General features: G+C 45.8%; 1 protein-coding gene and 1 long non-coding RNA gene across 2 annotated transcripts; one reads left to right on the top strand and one right to left on the bottom strand.

The window, feature by feature from the left end:
- Window positions 1–912: 912 nt before the first annotated feature.
- Window positions 913–4666, bottom strand: LOC123046197 (subtilisin-like protease SBT2.5). The gene is made up of 8 exons (XM_044469505.1): window positions 4450–4666; window positions 4222–4372; window positions 3224–3618; window positions 3039–3134; window positions 2874–2943; window positions 2513–2795; window positions 2078–2403; window positions 913–1990 (listed from the first exon to the last, which is right to left on the bottom strand). Exons 1-8 carry the CDS (start codon window positions 4647–4649, stop codon window positions 1028–1030), a joined length of 2484 nt encoding a protein of 827 aa, XP_044325440.1. The 5' UTR covers window positions 4650–4666; the 3' UTR covers window positions 913–1027.
- A 1907-nt stretch (window positions 4667–6573) lies between these two features.
- On the top strand, window positions 6574–7546 carry LOC123046198 (uncharacterized). Its single transcript, XR_006422021.1, has 3 exons — window positions 6574–6944; window positions 7065–7149; window positions 7250–7546. It is a non-coding gene; the product is annotated as an uncharacterized lncRNA (long non-coding RNA).
- The last annotated feature ends 6443 nt before the right edge of the window (window positions 7547–13989 follow it).

Here is a 13989-nt window from a genome sequence, read left to right as displayed (position 1 = left end):
TGCAGAGGAGTATGTTCTCAATTTCAAGGGCTCGATCAAGGGTCATCGAGTGCTTAACCGCGACAGGTCGCACAACCATTTGACACTGATGGCCGACTAATTTGCCCCGGATGCACTCTTCGCCGACCATTTTCGCCGGCGTTTTCGTATGCACAAGACTCTTTTCGATCGTTTGTAGCATGGCGTCCGGTCCTATGAAGACTATTTCATCTTGAAGAAGGATGCCGTGGGAACGATTGACTTTTCTGGTTACCAAAAGTGCACGACCGCCGATTCATTGGACGAGTACCTACGGATGTCTGAGAGCAAATGTAAAGATGTCATGGTCAGGTTTGCAAATTGCCGTGGTCGAGGTGTTCGGACCTCAGTACCTAAGAGAACCAAGTGTGGCAGACACCGAAAGGCTCTTGGCAATCTCAGAAGTAAGATGGTGGCCTGGTTTGCTTGGATCTCTTAACTGCATGCGTGGAAGAACTGTTTGAATGCTTTACAAGGGCAATATTAAGGTCATGTTAAGAAGCCCATCATAATTCTTGAAGTTGTTGCATCACAGAACCTTTGGATTTGGCACACTTTCTTTGCATGTCCAGATCTCACAATGACATCAATGTGCTGCAGCGATCACTGTTGTTTGCGAGACTGACTGAAGGAAAAGCTCCTCCTTGCCCTACTATAGTGTTAATGGACGTACAATATGGACTGCTATCTAGTTGACGGTATCTATTCTCCATGCATGCTGCTATTTGATCGTGCGTACTTAAAAAAAGAAAAAAAAAAGATAGGCCGGATGTATGCAACTACGGTTGGATGAAGGTCTTTCGCATCCATGTCCATGAACTAGTCCCTCTTGTTCGCGGACGGATGCGGGAGAAATTTTGCGGGTTGCCGTTGGAGATGTACCGAGGCTCCGCATTAGTCTAAATTTTTCATTCTCGGCTCCCTCTGTATACAGTAGTAGTATACCTATACCCATAACGCAAGTACGTATACACCAGGCATATATGCATATCCAGTACGCGAGTTCAGTTCACGGGCCGCTCAACACCGCGGCGGGGTAGACGGCGAGGGGGATCCTGACGCTGTGCTTCTTGTCGCCCCTGAGCACCACCTCGCCGAAGCTGAATGCGTTCCCCGGCGCGGTGGTGTTGAGCACGATCCTCAGCGCCGCCGTCTCGCCGGGTGCGACGGTGAACTCGTCGGGCGACACGCGCACCGCCACGCCGTCGGGCGCGCGCACGTACGCCATGTACGTCTCGTTCTCCGCGGCCACGCTCCACACCTTCCGGTCCACCCGCCTCGATCCGACCAGGCTCGCCACCGTCACGCTCGGCGCGTTCAGGTCCGAGCACCACCGCGCCCGTGACGTCGGGCAGGATGCCCCCACCGCGCGCCGCACCGCGGCCTCGTCCACGCCCGGCACCGCGCACAGGAACTGCAGGTAGTCCCTGTACGTGGCGTCGAACACCAGGCCTGGGTCCAGCGCGCGCGCCGCGTTGATGGCGCCCGCGCCCATGTCGAACGGCGTCGCCGCAACCACGGCGCCCACGTCCCGGCGCGCCATCAGGGGCCTCCCGGAGCGGTCGGTCACGTCGGCCGTCGTCATGATCGCCGACATGATCATGGCGGGGCTCCACTTGGGATGCCGTTGCTTGATCAGCGCCACCACCCCGGCGACGTGTGGGGTGGACATGCTCGTGCCGGACAGTATGGCGTAGCTCTCGCCCTGGACCTCCGGCAGGGCGTCGCTCGTCGGGCTCCAGGCTCCCCAGATGTGATGGCCCGGCGCCATCACGTTCGGTTTCAGGACGTCCGCCAGCTGCATCTGCGCGTTCTCTATGTTGGGTCCCCTCGACGAGTAGTCGGCGACCTCCGGCCGTTCTCCGGAGTAGCTCGCACGCCGTCCCTCCAGAATCCGGACGGTTGCTCCGAACGTGATGACAGTTCCGTCGCCGTCTCGTGCCGTGTTGTTCTCATAGTACTCCATTAGGTTCTGCACCCAGTTGCAGAAGACGGTTCATCAGAGTTAGACAGAGCAACCCAAACATTCAGAGTTACTGAAATATGTGTCTGCACTCACCATCATGTCTACTCCGTCCACAACCATGGCTGAAGGTACCACGGTAGGAAATATGGACTGATATTCATAGTCTACATCACCGGAATAACGATCAATGATGACGACTCCAGCAGCTCCGATCTTCTGAATCGTATCGATAATGCCGGCAAAGTTGTCGCCCTGATAGTAGTTAGATGACACAATCATGCAGACAATCACCTTCCCCTGAACTAGAGATCTTATGAAGACCTTTGGATCCTGGCAACCATTAGACCCATCAGTCGAATTGTCGGTGCTCACGTCGTCTGCCAATGCTAATGGGTACATTGTGTCGCCTGGTGTTGGTGCTGGACACAAAGAAGCAAGATGGTAGAAACAAATTAAGCAACACAGGAAGATCTGAAACAGATACATAATAGTAGAATTTTACTAGCAAGTTAGGTTGAAATGAATTACGGGAAAGGCCGCCGCAAGAGAAAATTTGCCCATTTCCAGCTACGATTGTTTTGTTATACTTGCGGTCCGTTGTCGAAGCTGCGACACTTGTTATCCATGGGCTGAATGAAACTACTGAGCTCGCATCAGGGCCTCCATTGCCCACTGCTTGAACAACTGAGACTCCAGCCTTGGTGGCAAGGAGCAGTTGCGTCTCAAGCAAGTTGAGAAAAGCTGCAGGGCCAGGTGAAACCGAAGAAGGTGCCATGGAAAGACTGATAACATCGACACCATCTTCTACAGCCTGCAAACAGGTCACATGGGAGACTTTAACATACAAATCAAACATAGTAGCTTTCAGCAAACAATGTGATCAGCGAACCTGGTCGACAGCAGCTATCACATCTGACATGTATCCACCAAAAGGATACGCAGCTTTGTAGATTGCAAGACTGTCAGTGCAACCACAAGAGAGAACAAAATGTTAGTTTTCTTCTTTGGATGTACTTTCAACATCTGAATAATGGGACACGGAACATATTCTTACCGAGCTCCGGGGGCCATGCCGCTTGCATATCCAAAGTTGTAACCCCTAGAAACTGCTGGTGTATGGAAGTTTCCAGCTGCGGTCGACGCTGTGTGGCTGTGCAGACATTCTTATGATCACTTGGTAGCTCTTCTGAGACTGAAAAAAGAGAACTTCAAATAGCAGTCAGCAGCTAAGGGACATACCTGCCATGGCCATCAGGGTCATAAGGTGATGCATAGTGAATTGTAGCATTGAACTCTCCAGTTGCTTGACCAGCGCGCGCGAACCACCTAGCTCCCACTATCTTACCATTGCATGAATCAGGAGGGAATCTATCCCCAGAGCGGCACATTCCTTTGAAATTGGAAGGTGGCTGCTTTGATTGGTTCGAGAAGCTGGCAAAGCTTGGGTTTTGGGGGTCAATGCCAGTATCAATCATGCCAATGACTATTCCATCACCAGAATTCTCAGCACCACCAAGCAGTGGCCATACCCCACTGGCTCCAATGTACTTTGGAGTGTATGTGGTCATCTTGGCCATTTTGATGTCTTCTTGAACGAGTCTAACTCCTTTTGCGCCTCTAAGAATTTTAGCCGCCTGTTGCACATATAACAAAAGAGAGAGGCAGCCAGTTTAAGCCTCAACAGAGACAACTGAACTATTCCTATTTGTCAAAATTCAGAAAGAATAACCTGCAAAAAGATAGGGCATAAGAACTAAGAAGTTTCAAGCATGTCAGGTTCAGAACAAATGCGCTTATATTATAGTTTTATGTGAATTGATGCTGTGTTGCTCGTCTCCATGTAAACTTATGGATTCATGTTTCAAGATACATAGAATCATATGATAATCGAACAACTTAAAGACTGTTAATTGCTCAAAAGACAAACTGGAGCAGATTATCTGGCTTTTCAGCAAAATAACTCATGATGATATTCAACTATAGCAAAACTTCTTTCAAATTTTCTCTACTATTTTATCTTCACGCATATACTGAATTCAGCATCATTTATTGTTGTATGGCAAAACTTCCTTCAAATTTTACCCTGGAAATACTACTGAGACTGGCAAGAGAATCACTGTCTGTTCAGCATGTTCTATCTATTCCATATTGGTTGTAAGTAGACTTTTCTAATTTGTTTGTTTAACAGATAATATACCTAAAACAATACTATGCACTTTATAGGCTAGAAAGAGCACCTTTTCAGAGTTTGCATGAACAGCAAAGCCATTAAGCAGGTGAGTGTAGCTGTACAGTTTCTTGTAAGATCCTACGGTCAGAAATGATTCCAGGAAGGCGTCGTGCTTCGTCGTGGACATTTCCTTGTACTTTTGAGCTTCCTCGCCTCTCCTGGATGAAATTCCATCAATATGAGTTATTTTCAAAAGATAACAAAGTAAAAAGATTCAGGGATGGAGATCACGTACATTACACCCTTCCGGCTTGCCTTGTAGGAAACAACTGGATCATCCTCCATCACCACCATATAAACCTTGGCAGATACATGAGATGGACCGCGATTTAGGCTCAGTAAAGTAAGAACAGAGCATAGCACTAGAGATGGCTTGGGAAAGGCCATGTCAGTGGTGTCACTGCACAGTTGTATGAAGCTTTCCAAAACTTCCATGGTTGAACATATGTGCTTATATATGTTGTGTGAAAGAATGTTAGGTGAGGATTGGAGGGAATTAAAAAGGGCCATGGACCTGGTACATCAAGAAATGCCTTGTTCATAACTAGGCCTCAAAAAGCACGCGGTAAGCAGTTCCCAACCTCCATGAGACCCTTCTTTGGCTCCTCAACTATCAGCAGTTAGCAGAATTATAGGTCCTGGTAAGTCAAGTAAAACATACTCCCTCTGTAAACAAATATAAGAGTGTTTAGATCACTAAAATAGTTATCTAAACGCTATTATATTTCTTTACGGAGGGAGTATTATTGTAGAATCACTCTATATAGCATCTATAAAGTAAAATACAAACATCTATAAAATAAAATAAATTGACGAACCTATTTCCAAACAACTAATGAGTTGATGAATCAGTTATCCCTTCAGAGATGCCGGATTCAGTTTTTCCTGAAATCAAATCAAAATATCAAATGTTTGGGTTCTAAGTTCTAACTGAAGAATTAGCCTCGCAAAAAAAAAACTGAAGAATTAATCCATCTATGCTGGAGCATCATGCGTCTGATTTGGTTTCAATAAAGGCTAGTAGGTAACATCGCAACGCCAAGAGAGAAAAAAAAATGCATTCCCCCGCTTTGTGTGACAACAAGAACCGGCCCAGATAAATCGGCTAGGCAACTCATGTCCTTTAGACCTTGACGCAAAAGAAGGAACCGTGGAATGTACCACTCTGTTTGTTACTCCTGCCACCCCCCAAACCCAAATCACACAAAGATTCCTGTGAGACTGCATCTCGAGGCTCAAATGAGTCGGAGCCAATATCCTATGTTCCTAATTGATTGCTGCAAAAATCACCAGAGGCCGCTGTAAATCGCAAGCGAGCATTTGTCTAAAAGTAACAGTTCAGATCGTTTATGAGAACAGAAAAATAAAACAGTTCGTATGGGATGAATCCAAAGGAGTAGTAATACACAGCTGTAATGCAAGACAATCTCAAAAAAAAAGTGGAATTGAAGAAATTTACACGGCGCGACGCTCGCCACCGTTCCTAGGCTTCCGTTGGCCGTCTTGAGTGAAGAGTAGAGATGGGGAATCGCCTCGCCCGCCATTCCTTTTCAGTTCCATTCTTTTTTTTTTGGGTGCCGGGTCTCTTCTAAAGAGAAGTTTTCCTTTTTTTTTAGCAGACGGAAGGAGTTTTTTTTCTCAGCTTCGGCCTTTTGGTCAGCCCAAAGCTGAGATGTTGGGCTTTCTCATGACCAACCCAAAACCAACTCATCCAAAAAAAGTTCTCAAAAAGAAAAATCTAAAAAAATTCAAAACAAAAACTCTAAACCATCTGTCAACAAAAGCCAACTCCGAAACGACAAAATCACTAATTAATACTCCCTCCATTCCTTTATGTAAGGTGCATTATTTTTGGCACGATGACGAAGACACATAATTATAGATTAACTAAGACGAAATTATCCTTGTCTAATTTATTGATTAGAGGCAGGTAAATCATTCACGCTATGAAAGAAAGAGATACACACAATCAAAAGTTTCTTTTGTCTACAAGAAGAGATACATGCAATCAGAGGAGATATACTTTGCTTTTTCTGGAGGGGTAAGGCCGGAACTATGCGAAATTATAAGAAATGCACCTTACATTGTGAAATTTTACCAAAAAAGAAACAAATACACCTTATATGAAGGAATGAAGGGAGTAGAGCCACTTCTTTTGCAACTTCTAGCAGCTTATTGTCAAAATAAGCTAGAAGCTGAAAAGAACTCGTTTTAGAGAAGCCAGCTTAGCTTATTTCTACCTCCTCCTCCTTCGCAATGGAAAAAAGTTGGGGTCGGGTGGCTTCCAGCTTCCTGCAGCTTCTCACTTAAAAACGAAAAGGGAATAGCGAGGTGCCCCTATTGTTTGATCTTTTTACAGCGAAATTGCCATCGCCCAGTCCCGCACAGAGTTCCCGACACAAAAAAGAGCAGGCAGACGGGCTGCGCTCGATCCCATCCCTCCCACTCGACCCCTCCTCTATTCTGTCGCTCCGCCTAGGGTTCCTCCTAACCGCCGCCGCCGCCGGTCCTCAGGTCCCCCGCTCCTCGACAAGGCCATCTCCGGCGACATGGCCAACAGGTAGGCCTACATCTTCCACCCCAGCTCCCACGGGCGCGGCCCCTCCCTCGGGCGCATCCCCTCCGTCCCCGGTGTCCAGCAACAGCTCCTGGCCCGGTCCGGCCAGGGCTCCACTCCGGTGGACGGCGACCCCTTTCCCCCTCCCCTCCTCCTGGCCGTGAGCCACCAAGGTGAACAACTCCTCCTGTGATTTCTTTTGCAAAAAAGTTCATCTAGATTTGTTGTAAGCTACTGCTAAAGTATGATGTTCTCATCTTGATTTGCTATGATGCGTTGCTTATATATGGCAGAAATAATTTTGACATGGATGTATTGATTGTACCAAATAGTAGTACAATTGTTGCCCTCTGGTTGCATAGAAGAAATATTGACATGGTGCGTTGCTTATATATGCTACCATAAAAGCAATTCTAGATATTGTTTGTACTACATATTAATTCTTCCAATTCTTTTGTATTGACATGATGAAAAATAGATGAAAGCACAATGGGATAATGTGGAGAGCCTTTCTCACCACCATGCACCCATTGATGATGGTACTATGGGTTCCATCCGTGATGCTATTGCTACAAGTGTTTTCCCTTGATGGTTAGCTCTAGGGTGTATGCTTTTATTGGGAGAACCATGTAATAATTTACAGATCTTTTTTATTCAGTACTTCTTCTCAAGTACTCGTACTACGTGAGACAGCGATGCATGTATGATATTCGTATGCAAGACAATGATCTTCCTCATGTTTGATTATAACATGTTGTGGTGTTTGAAAGTCAAATTTATGTTCATATGGGCAACAAAATGATAAATAATAGTGCAATATCGTTTGATCTGAACAACAGTATAGTCCAAGGGCATTACAGACTTTTCACTGATCATACCACACAGAAGCTGAAAAACAGGCCGTGAAAAGTACTGGCTAGCTTATTATCTGGAGCTTATTTTCACTGGAGCTTATCTTGAGCTTATTTCCACAACATAGCTCAAAAGAACTGGCTCTAAGCACTCTTTGCAAAAGTCACTCCCACCTCCCAAGTTGCGACTTGTCGCAACCTGTGAGTTTTTCTTTTTTTCTAAATTTGTTTATTAAAAATGTTTTATCTCTTAAACCATGCGTCTAAATCCTGAATTGTTTTCATCGTTGGATTCCTCATGTCGAGATCTTCAAAACTAGACCTATGTTGATAGGTTTCAATGAAAAAACCAGATCGAAAGCATGGTATTTTTTTACCTTTCCCCTTTTCCGAGGAGGCATAGTTGCCTCGCAAAAGAAAAACGTGTTTTTTAGAGGCACAATTGTGCCTCTCGCAAAAGAAAATATGTGTCTCTCGCGGAAGTAAAAAACGTGTTTTCCCCTTTTCCGAGTGGCACAGTGCCTCTAGCAGAAGCAAATTTGTGCCTCCACATGAGGTAAATCTGTGCCTCTCGCGGAAACAAAATAACACCTTTATTTACTTTTTTGAAGCAAATGTGTGCCTCTCGCGGAAGAAAAAACACGTTTTTCTACTTTTTCAAGAGGCACAACCTCTCGCAGGGGAAATCGACGCCTCTTGCAAAAGAAAAAAACACGTTTTTCACGCAAAATAATATATTCTTTTGAATTTTGTTTGTCCAAAAACCTAGGGAAAACTAGGCAAAAATTGAAAAGCTGAAAACCCCTGAAAAAATCATCTAAAACCTGAAAACGCGTATAGAAAAATAAAAAATGAAATCCCAATGGAGCACCCACCATGCTACACGTGGCGGTGGCTGAGACGTGCTCAAGTGACGCGCTCTTACTCCACCAAAAGTGACCCTTGAAAATAAATCCAAGGAGCATTTAGAATTAGCTTTTCGTTGAGCTCCGACCATGAATCCAAGGAGCCACTTTCCTTACAACATCGAGCCAAGCGGCATCCCCGCGTGAGCCGAGAGGTCGTACGGGTCCCGCATTGGAAATCAAATCGGTGAACCGATGCCAAGTCAGCCGAACCAAGTGATAAATCATGCACAGAGGATTAAAGCTCTCCTTAGATTAGAGGATTAATTGTACCTGAACAAGCGAACAAAGGTTATGGAGAAATGTGTTCCAAACCTGACAGTTTGTTTAGGTTAAATATACTTATCCCCTAAACCACTAACTCTGATGGCACTAACCGAGCTAGGTTGATTTATCTGTTACACAAACTAACAAACTCATCTGGAAAACAAAAACTTCAACCAAAAACATTGGAAAGCCAAATGCTGCTTTTCATGAGTTGCTTTATTTTTCTTAAAATTCAGTTACATTTCTAAAACTATGTGTCCAACATTCAACAACTTTAATCTTCACATTATTCCATATATAACTTACCATTTAGTTATTGTACTAATATTCTGTTAGATTTCCACAATTTCAGATAGTGAAGTTTTAATATTAATAGTTTAAAATTTAAATGATTTAATATTTTCCGAAAACTTGAGGCAGTTGTGACTTCACAAAGTGGTAAAAATTGGCAATGTCTTGGTTAAACCAACCCGTTAATGCATAAGCCTACTTTTTCCTCAATCTTATAAGAAAGTACTTCTTCAAACAACATATTTGATCTTAATACTTATTCAAATTACATGCATTGCAAATAGGATAACATGTGCCCATGTTACATATGCCCCAATATTAACCTAGTGTTTGTGGGCGCCAGGTGGCATGGGTACCCACAGGGGAAAACTGAAGACTGTATAACATGTGCCCACGTTACATATGTGTGGGTAAATGCCAGCGGTGGTATTATGTGTGCATGTCTTGTACCCAAGGGGGAACATTTTGTAAAATTGGCACTGGTCCTTATTCCTATGTAAATCATCTGATCCTTCATACGTAAAATGCAGGAACTTAAAAAGAACTAATTAATCATGTTTAAAAATGAATAAAACTCTTCACGTGCAATATTCTTCCGGTCTTACCATGCATGGATAACAATATATCATCAAGAAGTCAACACGGAATCTATAATATATCCTACTTTTCAAATTTAACTTCTATGCACTCTTACCATGTGTGGGTCACAATATATCATCAACATGAAAATCCATAATATATGTATAGAGATACAAATATCAACATGAATGGAGATCAAGAATAGATCCACGGACTCCACAAAGTTCTACTAAAACGCATCTCGTATATGCATAAGTGTGAATCACTAGGTTTAAACTTTGATAGATAAATTTTTGCCCACACAACTCATACGCTCCTCACGAAGGGGTGATCCTCCACTTGATTGGCGCGTTAGAAAATCTTTTTTGTTACCAATGCTAGATTCATCTTGATCTCATACCTCTCTCCATGTTAGCAGAAGTATCACACGCACATGACATAAACACCTTTACGCCGAGGCACGTATGGGCATGGGCAATTGGGCTATATATAGTAGGACTTGGTCGCCTACTTCGATTCTTCTTTTCTTGATGTGGCACTAATGATAGCACCAGTTATCCTGCAGATACTTGGCTACAAAGACAGACGCAATGCCATGCCGCTCCTCGAGAACATTGGGGTCGCGCGTGCGATGCTAGATTTTTGCCTTGTCATCGAACCTGGTTACCCGGAAGGAACATTATTTTGTGCTCAAATGTGAGCATGGCTTCGCAACATAGACATGAAAAATGGTGAATCCTCCATGGCTCGGTTCAAGTCGTGCAGGCTGCCCAGAGAACAGTGGGCAATTCACTCACCCATGTCTTTCCCAACCCATGGAGGGGTCTTCAACCTGACGCTTGATTCCCTGAAGTAGTATGACATTGGAGGATTTCAATATTTGGGAAATTGGTCGTTGATTCACAATATTGGCATCCTTAGGACTTTTTTCTAAGGATTCCTTTGCCCTTTATTTTGGAGGAAAATTTCTACCCACTCACTCCTCTCACTATGGTTCCTTTCTTTTTCGTGTGACATCATACGCTCTCTCTCTGGTCAAAATTCTTGTAGTTTTCTAATCCTATATGATTGAATATGACAGCCTAACCATGTAAATCAAATAATTCGGTGTTTTATGGGTGTTCAGTACCCATGCTGAAGTATAGTGAGAACACAACAGCTTCCGCCTTAATCTATGTTTCAAGTTGTGTAGGGTGGGTCCAATCTAATGATGACATATCGTTCAATGTTTCATATATTTGAGCATTATTGTTTTCTCATCAATGAATATTAGCATGGTTTTCAGCATGTCCCCTATAACTATAATGTAGACTGTCATATTTATATTAGTTGTTGGACTGCCGCTCGAGGGCAGGTAGTTCACAAACATACCAATATGATTCTGAGTTTATTATGAATGTCTTGCAGTGTCTTTTTTCTATTGGATTTATATAATGCACGCATTGACCGTGCAAGATTACTAATGTGCATAATTGTGAAACACTAGGGTTTGAGCTATGATTGATAGAATCGTCCCCCACAACTCAAACACTCTTAGCGAAGGAGTGATTCTCCGCTTGATTGGTGCGTTAGCAAATCTAATTTTGTTTTCAATGCTGGATTCATCTTGATCTCATAGCTCTCTCTCCATGTTAGCAAAAAGTGTCACACCCACATGACATGGACACCTTTTCTGCGGAAGCACACGCTTGGGCAGTTGCCCACGCGTAGGCCTGTTTTGAGCAAAACCTTTTTTTTAGCAACCACGCCTAGACCTGTAGCATCTTATCTCTATGGCTCCAGTTTGATTAACAGATTGCCAAATCAAAGCAATTAGCAATTGGCATTTTCTTCTTCTTCAAGGCCATCATTGAATACCTTGCGCCAGCTTAAGCAAATGATCTCTAACCTATTTGGCCCTGATTTTATTTATCTAATTGATATCTGCCTTTTGAATTTCTTTTCGGTCTTCATATATTCTTCCATGCATGCAGCAGTTTTGTGTGCGCCTTTTGAGACTAAAAGTTTTGTGCTCTCGGAATCTTTGACTGTGTTCTGCACTTGGCCTGGCCTCTCTTTGAAGCCTTCAGATCATTCGCTGATCGTGTCCTCCTACGTTTGATCTGCAAAATCGGGAGTGGATCAGAATGTATCGAATCGCTTTCCGGACAGTTTGCTTTAGCCTCATCCTATATCTCCATCGAAAGATTTTTCTTAACTAACTCGATATTCCTGGCTAGGTCAAGAATTTGATTCTCCACATATATGTACGTACAATATTTTAGAGGCTCAGTTTTGTGTTATGCTTGCGTGCCTGCTTTGTGCAGGAACCGTCATACCAAGTGTTACCATCGTGATTAAAAAGTTACATTAATATGATCTTAAGTGCATCTCCAACATCGACCCGCAGACCTTTTGCATATGTCCGGATCACGTTGTCTGTACCGCGGAAGCCATCCAACGCTGGGCTCTGTTGGTCTACAGGGCAGTCCGGACGCGTTTTCTCCAGCAAACTGGAGATAAACTTGAGGGCTTTGCGGGAGTCCCGACCGCTGTCACACCCGCTTCTGACTGCCCTGGCCCACCCAACCACCATCCGCCCCTCCCGTGCTCTCCTTCCGATGCACGTGCGACTCGCTGCATTCATGCCGGTCCGGAGCACGCAACGGCCGGCATTGGTGCCGTGATGTGACCGAAGGGAGGGAGGGCAGCGCTGAGCGACACAACCTCTCGGGTGTCGCTGCTTCAATGCGGACGCAACTTCGCGATGAACAAATTCCGGCTGCTGTGCCGCACTGAAGCGGCTGACCAGCCCTTCACATGGCATGGTCGTGGCTATATAAGTCAACTTCGGTGTCATCCACATTGCAATCTATCCTCCTCCTTCTCCTCCCATCTCCCTCCACAACTTTGACGATGGATGTTGGCGCCAACAGGCGACAGTTCTGGGGCAGGCTCGGGCGGATCGTGGCGACGCCGTCCTCGAACTCCGGGGCCGTCGCCCTCATCGGTGGCGGCTCCTCAACGAAGGAGGGGATCGTCATCTCCTTCGATGATGAGGAGGACCAGCTGCCACAACACCAGCAACAGTTTGCGTCGGCGGTGGCAGGCCAGGTGTAAGCCGCCACCGATGTAGAGTACGAGGAGCAGATGGAGCTGATGCTCCACCTTAACGGCTCGGCTCCGCCATCAGGGACACTCCTCCCCGTGAAGCTAGAGCAAGCATCCCCTCCGTGCTCTCCGCCGCGCAACCGCGGTGTCCAAATTGGACGCTGCATGAAGGAAGAGCGCCTCTCGCCGCCGCCAATGCGCGTCAAGGAGGAGTAGCTCTCTCTGCCGCCCTAGTGCATCTAGGAGGAGCGGCTCTCTCTGTCGCCCTAGTGCATCAAGGAGGACCGGCTCTCTCCCCCGCCCTAGTGCATCAAGGAGCTGGTGCGTCAAGGCGGAGCGCTGCTCGCTCGTGCCCAATGCGATCACGAAAGCACGTGGTCGCCTTCGCCACTACCTCGAGGGTGGCAACAGTGGTAGATCTTCGTCATCCTGGAGCACCCTAATAGTGCAGGAGTACACCGCGGGACAGGCGCAACGCAGAGCGCCGGTGTCAGAGTTCGCTGAGTCCAACGTGCTGCTGCCACACATCATGGTGGACCCGGAGCTAGTGTACGCCTTAGCTTTGGACCGCTCCGTGACGACGGAGGAGACGACACCGCCTCGATGGGTAGATGGCCAAATATGGCGAGGAGTGGTCTCTCAGCAAGATCGTTGTCGCCAATGACACCTCCTCCAAGGCCTGCCGCCCTCTCCCCCCACACATGTCGTCAGCGGGCGTGGCTGCACTGCGCATGGCGCAGGAGGAAGCGCCGAGGATCATCCGCGAGCGTCGGGCGATTGCCGGGAAGCTCTACTGCGACGCCGTCACTTTTCACCGCCCGAAGCCCGACGTCGGATCGGACGACGATGATAGAGGAGAAATTGCCGGCCAGTCCAGCATGGCCTACGAGGTCACCGTCAAGTATAGGGTAGTTCGGCGTTTTATTTTAAGGTTTTTAGTTCATCGGATGAAATATCGTTCGGTTTTATGTACAAATTATCCTATTTTAAAGTAAACCCGCTGTGCTTATATCAAAATTCACCTGGTTTGCACAAATTTTGTTCGGTTGGTTCGAGCTGTTGTCAAAATGTATGCAGCTACAGTTGGATAACGACCTCCCGTAACCGTGTCCATGGACTGGTCTCTCCATCAGTGGATGGATGCGGGAAGAAATTTACAATTTGTCGTTGGAGATGCCCTAACTGGTCTTATACTCTTTTTGGGCATGTTTGAACGACTTTGTACGTCCACAAGC

The sequence above is a fragment of the Triticum aestivum genome, chromosome 2B (genome assembly GCF_018294505.1).
Source record: "Triticum aestivum cultivar Chinese Spring chromosome 2B, IWGSC CS RefSeq v2.1, whole genome shotgun sequence".
Lineage (NCBI taxonomy): Eukaryota > Viridiplantae > Streptophyta > Magnoliopsida > Poales > Poaceae > Triticum > Triticum aestivum.
This window is presented reverse-complemented; position numbering and strand designations above follow the sequence as displayed.